This window comes from Delphinapterus leucas, chromosome 2 (assembly GCF_059928025.1).
Source record: "Delphinapterus leucas isolate spDelLeu-1000000601 "Yukka" chromosome 2, BTC_Dleu_Yukka2, whole genome shotgun sequence".
Classification (NCBI taxonomy): Eukaryota; Metazoa; Chordata; class Mammalia; order Artiodactyla; family Monodontidae; genus Delphinapterus; species Delphinapterus leucas.
Window position 1 is genome coordinate 128136200 of NC_143130.1, and position 11571 is coordinate 128147770.

At 43.9% G+C, this 11571-nt stretch overlaps 1 protein-coding gene across 1 annotated transcript; it reads left to right on the forward strand.

Annotated features, from left to right (window-relative positions):
- The first annotated feature begins 3092 nt into the window (after window positions 1-3092).
- LOC111167857 (Golgi-associated RAB2 interactor protein 4-like) lies at window positions 3093-7826 on the forward strand. The gene is given in 3 exon segments (XM_089907665.1): window positions 3093-4671; window positions 4673-5009; window positions 5012-7826. Coding segments are annotated over 3 exon segments (1800 nt in total). The 5' UTR covers window positions 3093-3654; the 3' UTR covers window positions 5458-7826.
- Window positions 7827-11571: the final 3745 nt, after the last annotated feature.

The window sequence follows — 11571 nt, forward strand, 5'->3', positions numbered from 1 at the left end:
ACAGAACCAGGGTCCCTTGCTCTTTCCCTGTGCAGATATGTAACACTCACAGGCTGGGAATAAAAACTGGCTACTCCGCCACCAATGCCATTTTTCAGAGAGATCCTCGCTTCCTTGAATGTTCATGCACATGAAGCATGCCTGCTCCTTTGAACTCATGTATAGTTCCTTTAAACTATCACCTGTGACACAGGCATCCTAATTTTGCTGCTTTAACTACATATCAGGGGCAGTTCCTAACCTGCACAGAGCATCTGGGCGAAGTACCATTTACCACTTCTTTCAGGAGATAATCTATTTTCCTTGTCTTGGTGGAGGGGGATGAATTTCCTTGCATTTACCTTCTGGATGAGCCACCAATCAGCTGTTATGAAACTTAAGACAGTTTTAAAGCTGCCATGGACAACAACGAATTAGAGAGGAAGGAAGGGGGAAATGGCGATGGCAAGAAACACTGATCTGAGAAACGCATGTAAATCATCAGTGGAGCTGTAAGTTCTCTTAACAAATGCATTAAAAATAGTTTTGTTTTCTGTAACCAAGTTTATGTTTCCATACTTTAAAAAGAAAGGATTAAGTATTTACCATCAATTTGCTTAGTTCATCTAGTTTCATGTTCGACAGAGAGGGAAACTGGGGCTCTGAAAGAATAAACTTGGATGGGATCTCTGCCAGAGTCAGACACCTGGTTTGACAAGGTCTCTTCCTTGGGCCACCACCTGCTGGGGTTGTGATGTCACAGTGGCAGGGCATGGACAGCCCACCCTCCCTCCTGTCTCCCACCCTCATCCTGTCCCCTGGCCTTTCCCTGAGATCTGGCCTGACACCTACTTCAGAATAAAGAGCTGTAAAGGGTTCTGGCCCAGGACAGGGGTTCTGGAGTTGAAACTTCCACTTTCTGCCAGGAGCTAAAATGCTATTTTCCATCTTTATCTGAATTTCTCCCACGGGCTTTAAAGAAACCCTGAAACCCAAACCCATACCAAGCTTTTCCTCTCTTCCGCATCCCATACTCTTTGGTTGTGTTCAAGCAGTTTCTTCGTGGAGTAAAGTGTTTTCATGGATTTGCCCGAGAAAAAACCTCAGAGGAGGCCAGGTTTGTCCAATGAGGATCCTTCTGAGTTCTCATGGTGGCTCTAACCCCAGAAGCTTCTCTATTTGTCTTACCGAAAACTGCTGTCAGGAAGGAATTCACACTGAAGCTTAAAGGGCCAGTTGAAACTAATGCCAATAATAGCTGACATTTATTGAGTGAGACAATATCCTCAATACTTTACATGCATTATCTCATTTAATCCTCACCGGCAACTGTTATTATCCCCAATTTATAGATGAAGTGGAGAGCTAGGTAGCATGCCCAAGGTCACACAGGTGACCTCTCTAAAGCTGGAAGCTATGTTTTTTAACTATAAAGGTTCTGAGCAGGCGTGTGTGTGTGTGTGTGTGTGATTGTGATAAAATTCACCACTGTAATTTTAGAGTGTACAATTCGGTGGCATTCAGTGCATTCACATTACTGTGTAACCATCACCACTATGTAGTTCCAGAATTTTTCATCACCACAAAAGGAAACCCTGTACTCCCCATTCTCTGCTCCCTCCAGCCCTAGGCAACCACTAATCTAATATCTGTCTCTGTGCATTTGCCTCTTCTGGCTATTTCCTATAAATAGAATCCTACAATATGTGGCTTCTTTCACTGAGTATAATGTTTTCAAAGTTCACCCATGTTGTGACATATATCAGTACTTCATTCCTTTTTATGGCCGAACAATATTCCACTGTATGGAGAGACCACATTTTGCTTATCCAGTCATCTGTTGAGGGACAGGTGTGTGTATTTTAACAGAAAGATAGCCTTTATCCTCAAGGAATGAATCTCTATGGTGGGATTTCAAGCATAACATCAAACTGGAGATAAGAGAGTTGGCAGCAAGGGCCTTTCTCAGAACTTTCAAGTCACAATTTAGAAATCACTTGTTCTGTGACTAGCTCTGTGGGAGTGGCAATGAGGCAGGATGTCTAATGGTACATGCTCCCCACAGGTGTCAAGGCTTCCAAACCACTTCTGCCTGGTAGGGAGGTTACTACAGGACGGCATCTGGCAGGCTCTTGGAATCAAAGCTTACATCTCAGGCTACTCACCCCCCATTTCCCTGGGGGAGGACATGTCATAAGAATAACTAGGTTTCCACACACAGGCTGTTTGCACAAGCATAAAGGAAGGGAGGATCTGAGTGATCCCCTGGATAATTTAATCCCCACGTCAGCCCAACTGCTGTCTTGGGTTCTCTCCATAACACATATACACACATAAACTTAATTATGCAACTTCTAATAATGCACCAAATAGGTCTTCTTAAAGGTAGTTAAATCAGTCCAGTTTGAAAACATTTGGCTGGGCCAAGCTTTCTTTGTGAGGCTAAGTACTGTAGTGGTTCAGAACAAAGCCTTTAGAATCAGGTAGACCTACATTCAAATAGTGCCTCTGCTACCATTATTAGCTCTGGGAATTTAAACAGGAGATACAACCTCAATTTCTTCACCTATAAACTGGGAACAGTAGTTAACAGTACCAAACTCAGTGCATTCTTACCACCATATGTGAAGAATGCAGCATGGTACCTAGGAGAAGCAATTTTTAATGTTATTATTAAAAATCACCGTCGTCAACTTTTACTGAGATTTTATGAAAGGACAGACTAAGGATCGCAACTGCCAACTCTATGTTATTCGATACAATTAAACCATGAGCTTAAATGGTTCAAATTTATCCCATCATCTCACATTCCTATAGATTTCATCCAGTAGCTGAATTTGGGGGAGGAAAAGAAAAAGGACCCACACAAAACTTTCCCAGTTGAAGACATTTTTATTTCGGTACGCACCTGAGTCCCTGGCAGGATGGGCCTGTCCTCCGCGGGAGGACATGTCCTCCCCCTCCTTTGGGAGCAGATGGGGGCCCTGCCCTGAGGGGGCAGCTGGGGGATGAGGCAGAGGGCTATGTGACAGTGATAGGTCACAATAAGGCAAAGGGCTATGTGACAGTGATAGGTCACAATGAGGAAAGGGCTATGTGACAGTGATAGGTCACAATGAGGCAAAGGGCTATGTGACAGTGATAGGTCACAATGAGGAAAGGGCTATGTGACAGTGATAGGTCACAATGAGGAAAGGGCTATGCGACAGTGATAGGTCACAATGAGGAAAGGGCTATGCGACAGTGATAGGTCACAAAGGGCACCAGAGGATAAATAGCCTGTGCCAGGGGCTTAGGCTGAGAAAGTGGTTACTTTTCTCACTAGGACTGAAGTTCACCACAGCCTCTTGGGGAGATAAAAACCCAGAAGCAGAAGTGAGGTGAGGCAGAGGGGGAGCCTACCATACCTCTCTACAACTTGAAGAGATTCAGCCTGGGGTCCAGGTGCCCTACAGCGTCCCCGCTGTGATCATCTGTGCCCCTACCCACACCCCTGCCTCTGGGAGACCCTGAGGCAAAGGTGGGGGCCTGTGGAGTGGACTTGGAAGACCTGCCGTAGGGCCGCCTGTGTGTGACGTATGAGCACTGCAGCTCGCTCTTCTGCCAGTGAGGCCGAGGGAGGGAAGAGCCAGGGGCCCATCTTAACCGCACTGCCTGTCGTGATCAAACACAGCCATGAGTGGGGACTCTCTGCTCCCTTATCACACGGCCCAGAGCAGCACCGGGGTGGGCCTGTTCAACACCACCACGGGGAAGCTGCAGCAGCAACTGCGCAAGGGCGAATATGACATTTTCAAGGACGCACCGATATTCGAGAGCGACTTTATCCAGATCACGAAGAGGGGAGACCTGATTGACGTGCACAACTGTGTCTGCATGGTGACCGTGGGCATCACATCCAGCAGCCCCGTCTTCCCACTCCCAGACACCATGCTGCTGGCCCGATGGGCCACTGGCTGGGAAGAGCACGCTGAGCACAGCCAGGCCGCCAAGGGCAAGAGCCACGAGGCTGCAAAGACCTTAGAGCTCACCAGGCTCCTTCCCTTGACGTTTGTGAGCATCTCCACTCACAACCGTGAGAAACAACAGCTGCGCGTGAAGTTTGCCACTGGCCGCTCCTGGTACCTGCAGCTATGTGCCCCTCCAGACACGCAGGAAGACCTCTTCACCTCTTGGGAAGAGCTGATTTACCTCCTGCGACCACCAGTGGAGAGTCACAGCCGCACCTATGCCGTTCCAGCCTGGGACATGATCTGCCTGCCTGTGTTCGAGGAGGAGGAGGACGGCAGGAGCCCGGCAGTGGAGGATTTCCAAGTAATGTGGGATCAGGACCAGGTGAGCATCTGCAGCCTCCACACGTGCTCTGAGCTGGCCGGGGCCACATCTGCAGCTTTTGCTGGTGGTGAGGGGATCCAACTGGACTCCCACAAGTCCGATACCATGCCCGATGTGGCCACTGCAAAAGCAAAATCTACAGTGCTTGACAAAGCGTCAGCATCGCGGGCAACGACAAAGGTGGAGACAGCGGGGGTGGCAGGAGGCACCGCAGCAGGTGCTTTGAGCGTGGCAGTGATCAAGTCTCCTGCCCCTGAAGAGCAGAGCGCGGCCACAGCAGCCACAGCCAGCAACGGTCCAGGAGGAAGGAAAACCCACATAGCCACTGGGGGCACTGCCAGAACATCCCTGAGGAGCAGGAAAACGGTGCTGCGAACAATTCAGGGTATGCTTGGCAGGTGCCGCGAACTATTCAGGGTATGCTTCCAGCACGCCCACCAGTCTCTCCCCAGAGGCCGGCATGACTGTGGTCGGAGCAGAACCTACCAGCAAGACTGCTGAAGGAAGAGCCGATGAGGAGGACGAGGGGACCCTCATCTCAACCTTGCCACAGGAAGGCAAAGTGAGTGAACAGGATGGCAGCTCACAGAGGGTGTCCCAGGCCCGCAAGGGAAGAAGGGAGAGAAGGGAGCACTGGGGAGAGGACAGAGCTCTTATGAGCCCCTCGCTCTGCAGTTCAGTGGAAAGCCACCACAGGCAGCGGGGAACAAGACTATCCAGAAAGCAGCTGGCCCGTGTTCAGGCAGCCGCAGAGCCACTAGAGATGACCAAAAGGACAAAGGCCACGGCAGCCCGGGGGGCAGCGAGCAGGGCACTGCTCACAAAGGCATCAGCCGTTCTCCCATCACCAACGAGTCCAGGACCTCACACAAATCAGGCAGGAGCTTATCTACAGCGAGTTCAGGTCCCACCACCGAGAGACTCAGCAGGATCAGCTCTTTCTTCAGGAACGTCAGAGCCAGTCTTACTACAAAGACAGTGGCCTCCTCACGCGATAAATATGTGAGCATCCTGGCGAAGCCAGTGGAAGGGACCCAAATGGAGGCCATCGTAGAGACAGCAGAGAGTGGTCAGGGGCTGGAGATCACTGGAGGTGTGACATCTGACACCATGGAGCCAGTGACCGCTGAAGCCCATCAATAGGACCTAGAGCTGGGAGCTGCAAAGGGGACCAGGGCTCAGGGAAATACCCCTGGAGAGCCCATTTCAGCTTCCTTAATGCAATTTAAATAAAAAAACAAACAAGCTGAGAATGCATGCAGTGTTTTGTCTGAATTTCTAGGTCCTGAAGCCCAGCCATAGCCTCACAGTGGATTCTGTGATGTCAGCTGTGCCACAGTCTGAGACCCAGTGTCCAGTCAAGGGCAGCCCCACCTCACACACATGCTCAGCGCCAACAGCAGTGCTGCATCTGGCCTCCACTCCTTTCTGGCTTTGCCCCCCAGGGCCATGGCTCAAAGTCAGACTATGGTCTGGGAAGCTCTCCTTCACTATCCCCCTATTCTTTTTATAAACGCTTATTCCCCCTGAAGGTCTGTAAACAAAGCAAGTACAGGACTCACGTCCCCTCGGGCTATTCAGTGGACAGAAGTATTAGCTAGCAATCAGAACCGCAGGCACTCTCATCTAGACTTAGCCGTTCCCTGCCCAGGTATTAGCTCGCAATCAGAACAGCAAGTATTAGCTAGTGTGCCATCGTAAGCATACCACTCGATGACATTTCACAAGATAAGCAACCCCACGAAACTAGCACCTGGCGAAGAATCAGAACATCACTGCAACTCTGGAAGTGCCCCCTTGCAGTCACTCAAGGGTAACCACCACCCTAGCTTCCAACACCATAGATGAATGTTGTTTGCTTTTTCAACTTTACATACTGGAATCACATAGTATGTACTCTTTGACTCTGGTTTCTTTCCCTTAACATTATATTTATGAGGTTTGTGCATGACTTCCCTGGCGATCGTCCATTTATTTTCACTGCTATACAGTATTCCATTGTGTGATGATACTACAACTTATTTTGTTATTGATTTAAGTTATCAGTTTTGGGCTATTAAAAATAGTGCTATTATGAACATTTATATACAGATCTGTTGGTAAAAATATACGTAAACTTCTGTTCGGCATATACATAGGAGTGGAATTGAATATATGATATGTTCAGCTTCTGATTATACTGCCAAGCTATTTTCCTTCCAAAATGACTGTGGAAATAATAATTCCCACCAGGAACGTATTAAAGTCCTGGTTGTTCCACATCCTTGCCAACATTTGATACTGTTTAGCTCTTTCCATTTAGCCATTCAGGTGGGATATAGTGACTTTTCTTCCTTTTTCATGATAAAAATATACTGAAAAATATATAATTGGGCTTCCCTGGTGGCACAGTAGTTGAGAGTCCGCCAGCCGATGCAGGGGACGCAGGTTCGTGGCCCGGTCCAGGAAGATCCCACATTGCCGCGGAGCAGTTGGGCCCGTGAGCCGTGGCCGCTGAGCCTGCGCGTCTGGAGCCTGTGCTCCGCAACCGGAGAGGCCACAACAGTGAGAGGCCCGCGTACCGCAAAAAAAAAAAAAAAAAAATCAAGTAATCAGCTCAATAGATGCAGAAAAAGCATTTGAAAAAACATCAATAATCCTTCACGATAAAAATGCCCAGAAAACTAAGAATAGAAGTGAACTTCTTAAACTTGACAGAGGGCAATTCTGAAATAAAACTACAGCTAACAACATACTTTATGGTGAAAGAGTGAATGATTTCCCCTGAGACAGGGAACAATGAAAAGATAACTGCTCTTAACCCATCTATTAAATGAGCAGGAGTGTGTGTGTGAGTGAAAAAGCCAAGACCAATTAGATCTGCCAAACTGATCCCAATGCAAACCTCCAATCTTCTGAATGAAAAAAAATTAAGAAAAAGAAGATACAGACAACAACAAACCCAGAATAATATGAAAGAAGGAACACTCAGGAAACAAGACTTCTTGGATATTAAGACTAATACAGTAGAAATATATTCAAAGAAGGGCTAGAACACAAAATTGAGGAAATCACTCAGTAAGTGGTGAAAAAAAGACAATGATAAAAACATTTGAAATGAGAAAGTTAAAGGACTAAACTAAGAATTTCAGTTCAGATGTGAACATAAATTTCAGAAAAAACAGAAAACTGAAGGTAGCAGCTTATTAAAGACATTTTAAAAAATCCCCAAAATGAAGGGCCTGTGTTTCCATATTAAAAGAGAAGTCAGAACAAAAAAAATTAAAAGCATATCATGATCTAATTTTAGAACACTGAAAATAAAGAGAAGGTCCTGTATTTGTTTTCCAGGGCTTCTGTAAGAAAGTACCCCAAACTGAGTGACTTAAAAAAAAAATTGTCGTCTCACAGTTTGGGAAGCTAGAAGCACAAGATCAAGGTGCTGGCAGAGCTTGTTTCTTTCGAGGGCTATGCAGGAAGGGCCTATTCCAGGCCTTTCTCCTTGGCTTGTAGATGACCGTATTATTTCTGTGTCTCTTGATCAAGGTGCTGGCAGAGCTTGTTTCTTTCGAGGGCTATGCAGGAAGGGCCTATTCCAGGCCTTTCTCCTTGGCTTGTAGATGACCGTATTATTTCTGTGTCTCTTTCTGTTGTCTTCCCCCTATGTGTGTTTACTCTTTGTCCAAATTTTCCCTTTTTATAAGAACATCAATCAGATTGGATTAGAACCAACCCTATTGACTTCATCTTAAGTAATTGTATCTATAATGACACTACTTCCAAATAAGGTCATATTCTGAGGTAGTGGGGAAAAGGACTTCACATATGATTTTTAAGAGGACACAATTTAACCTATAACAAGTCCTAAAATCATCCAAAAGAAAATATATATAAAACAGATCACATAGAGGGAACTGGATTTAGAATGACATTGGACTTCTTAGTATACCCTCAAAGTTCTTTAGGAAAATGATTTTCAACCTAGAATTCTATTCATAACCAACTAATAATTAAATGTAAAGGTGGGCTAAAGACATCTTTAGACATGCAAGGACTCAAGTGTTAACTTTCCCTATCCCCTTCTCAGGAAGCCACTGCTGCATATGCTTAATAAAAATGGCAGGGGGTGGGGGATTGGTGGATTTACTCTAAAGTTAATGAATCTTCAATTTTAGAATCCCTCACTTGCACAGTTCCCCCTTTCAATGAATGGAAAGGGCCCTAACAATGTGGTGACATAATCAAATGATTTTGAAAAAATTTTAAAGAAAGATAACCACTATTGGTTAAGACAGTCACATTTCCTTGTATAGGTGTGCTAGGCATTTTTGGGATCCAGCTAAGAAGAAGCTGTGTTGGAGACATTATATTGTGTTTAGTAGGATATATTTATGAGGCTTATGTCATTTCCATGTATAATTAAAGTTTTGCCAGTTGGAAGTGTAAGAATAGCTTCTAGTAATCTCCTCTTACCATTATGCTAACTGCCTTAGTGGCATCAAAGTTCAGAGCCAGAGATTTATCACAATAAGAATGTGTCCTTTTGCAGCTGACACCAGAAAGATCTAGGTAGGGAAGGAGATGGAGGATGTGAAATTTACAGAGGCAGAAAAATCTACCAACCATCATGCATGCAAACTGTAAGCAGAGCATTCAGTTCTCATCAAAGCCCAGAAAAAAATGGACATTCTCTTCAGTCGGGAAAGTACTGGATAATATAGAATTCGTGATTATAAATGCACCACAATTTTTTTGATGAAAGTTGTACAAAAATACAATTTATCTGAATTCCTGTGTGTTAAGGGCGTATACTTGTATATGCAGTGTCACAAACATAGTATATTTGAGTGTAAAGTTGTATGATTTATAACTTAGCATCTTGTCCTGACAAATTTTGGCAGTTCCCGATGAAAACTGCCCCTGAGTGAAACAATCTCTGAGTGGAACCTGAGGAAGTAAGTCTCAAGTGACAAAAACACTACATGTCATCCTGTGTATGTCAATGTATGTGTATAATACACATTTATGTAGCTCAAAACAGGCTAGCAGCAATTTGTAAATGCATTTGAATTTATGGGACAGGAAATGAAAAGTATTAAAGCAATTATTATCTTCAGGAGAAACAAGAAGTTGTAAAAGAGTTGCAGTCGTAGTGAGGTGGGAGGTAGATGGGCACCCCCAGGGTAAGCAGTTAGAGATTCGTTCCCAGTGGACTGATACTCCAAGATGAGAATAGCAGGACAATTGAGAGAGGAGGCTGGGCCCTTCCCAGATAGAAGATAAAAGACCACGTATTTCTCATTCTCGAAGTCAAGGAGACCTTCCCGACTACAAAGCTCCTTGGAGGTCAAAAAGGGAGGGGGCGCCACCCCATAGTAAGAGATGTCAACTACCCATAGACCTCTTTGCTAGACTCCATCTTGGCTAAGAGATGCGCACGCACACATGGGAGGATCCTGAGATAAACCAAATAATGGGCTTAGAACCAGGCAAAACAAAATGATTGGCTAAAGGAAGCCTGGAAGAAATGCCCCATATAAATGATTTAAACTACTACGAGTGTGCGACTCTCTCTGAGTCCGCCTGTGTGTCTCTCCATATGTACTGTACTCTTTTCCTCCTAATAAGCACTTATTTCACTACCTTCCGTCTTTGTGGGAATTCTTTTCTGCAAAGCCGAAGGGCCAGGGCCTTGTCACTGACCCCTGGTCTAGTGTCTCGGATTCGGTGTCTCACTTCCGCGACACGACCTCAATCTCTGACCGGGAACCAAAACCCTGCTTCAAGCCACTGCAGGCCGAGGCCACCTGAGATCAGTAGTATACCACTTAGTCTCACTGTGAGAAGTATTAACCTCATCAGAATCCATGTAAGCACTGCACATTGATTTAGTTAATATTATGATGTCACTACATTAGGAAGCTATAGGGACTATGTATGGGAGTCTGTATGCTTGTGTGTCTGTTGTGTGTGAGTTATTTGTAAGAGAGGTAAATTCTCGTCTTCCATTTAAAACAAAATAACTGCCTAAAATTGAAAACTGAAGAAATACCATATAGGAATGTTAAATGCCTGAGGAAACAGCTAAAGGTGTATTAGGGGATGCTGTTGGAGAATAAGATTTATGGGTCAGGAAGAGAGGAATAGGAAATAGCTACATTTTGTTATAAACTTTGTAGTGCTATTTGCCTTTTAAAAGCATGTTTATATATTTTTAATAAAAATAAAATGTAACTGAAAAATGGAATCAGTTCTGACACACTTTCATAAAATGAGTCCTGTAAGCTTATTACACTTTTCTAGATTATTGCTAAAATTGATTCACATTTTATTTTTGCATTATATAATGCTAGTAGGAGTACTCTTTCAAGGCGAAGAAATGATTAAATGAAACTATTTCTTTGAAGAAAACCTAAATCCTTGATAAACCAAATGAGAATTGAGATAGAGCAGCCTGTTTGAATATCATTGTGTAGAGCCAATACTTTTTTAAAGGAAAGTAGGATTTAAATATTTATGAAATTAAGTTTTCTTTACTATTTTGAAAAAGAAATTATTAAAATTTTACGACCTTTGTAGAATTTATTTTTCTTTCTGTACTATGTAGGAAATAAATTAGTTTTACATTAATAAATCAGAATACGTGAAAAACTAATTGCTCACAAAATGCAACTGTATCAGATAGAAATAAAACAGCATTGTTGCTTAGCTTCCTAAGTTTGAATTTATTATATTTAATAAAATGAAGATTAAAAATGTATGCATTGGGGTTTCTAAATGTAGGCACCATGCATTCATTCAGGTTTTGTTATAGAAGAAGCATTGATTTTACTCTTGCATCTACATTTCACAAAGAGAGTATCAGCGGAAAAAAGCTTGCCTCACAGGCAAGGTTGAAAGCTGTTTCATTTTATTTCTTACCTTAATAGCAGGAACCTGCTACACAATGAAAAATATATGCTTCAGGAAGATGGAACATGCTACGTTTTGCAGAGTTGTTCATCTTTTCTAAAGGACAGTTATCAACTAAGCAAAAAATGAAGAAATAGCTATTCTGTTTGGCTTGTGATATTATAGATCTATGACTGTGTAGTTAGAAAAATCCAAGCAGGAGAGGTTAGAGTTTAAAAATTAAGAGAAAGGTGATAGAGTGTTTTTGTTGACAGTATAGCTTCAGAGGAATACATATTATGGTGGGCATCCTGTAAAATGGCCCCCAAGAGTCCTTACCTCCTAGTATTCAGGCTTTTGTGAAATCCCCTCTCATTGAGCGTGCAC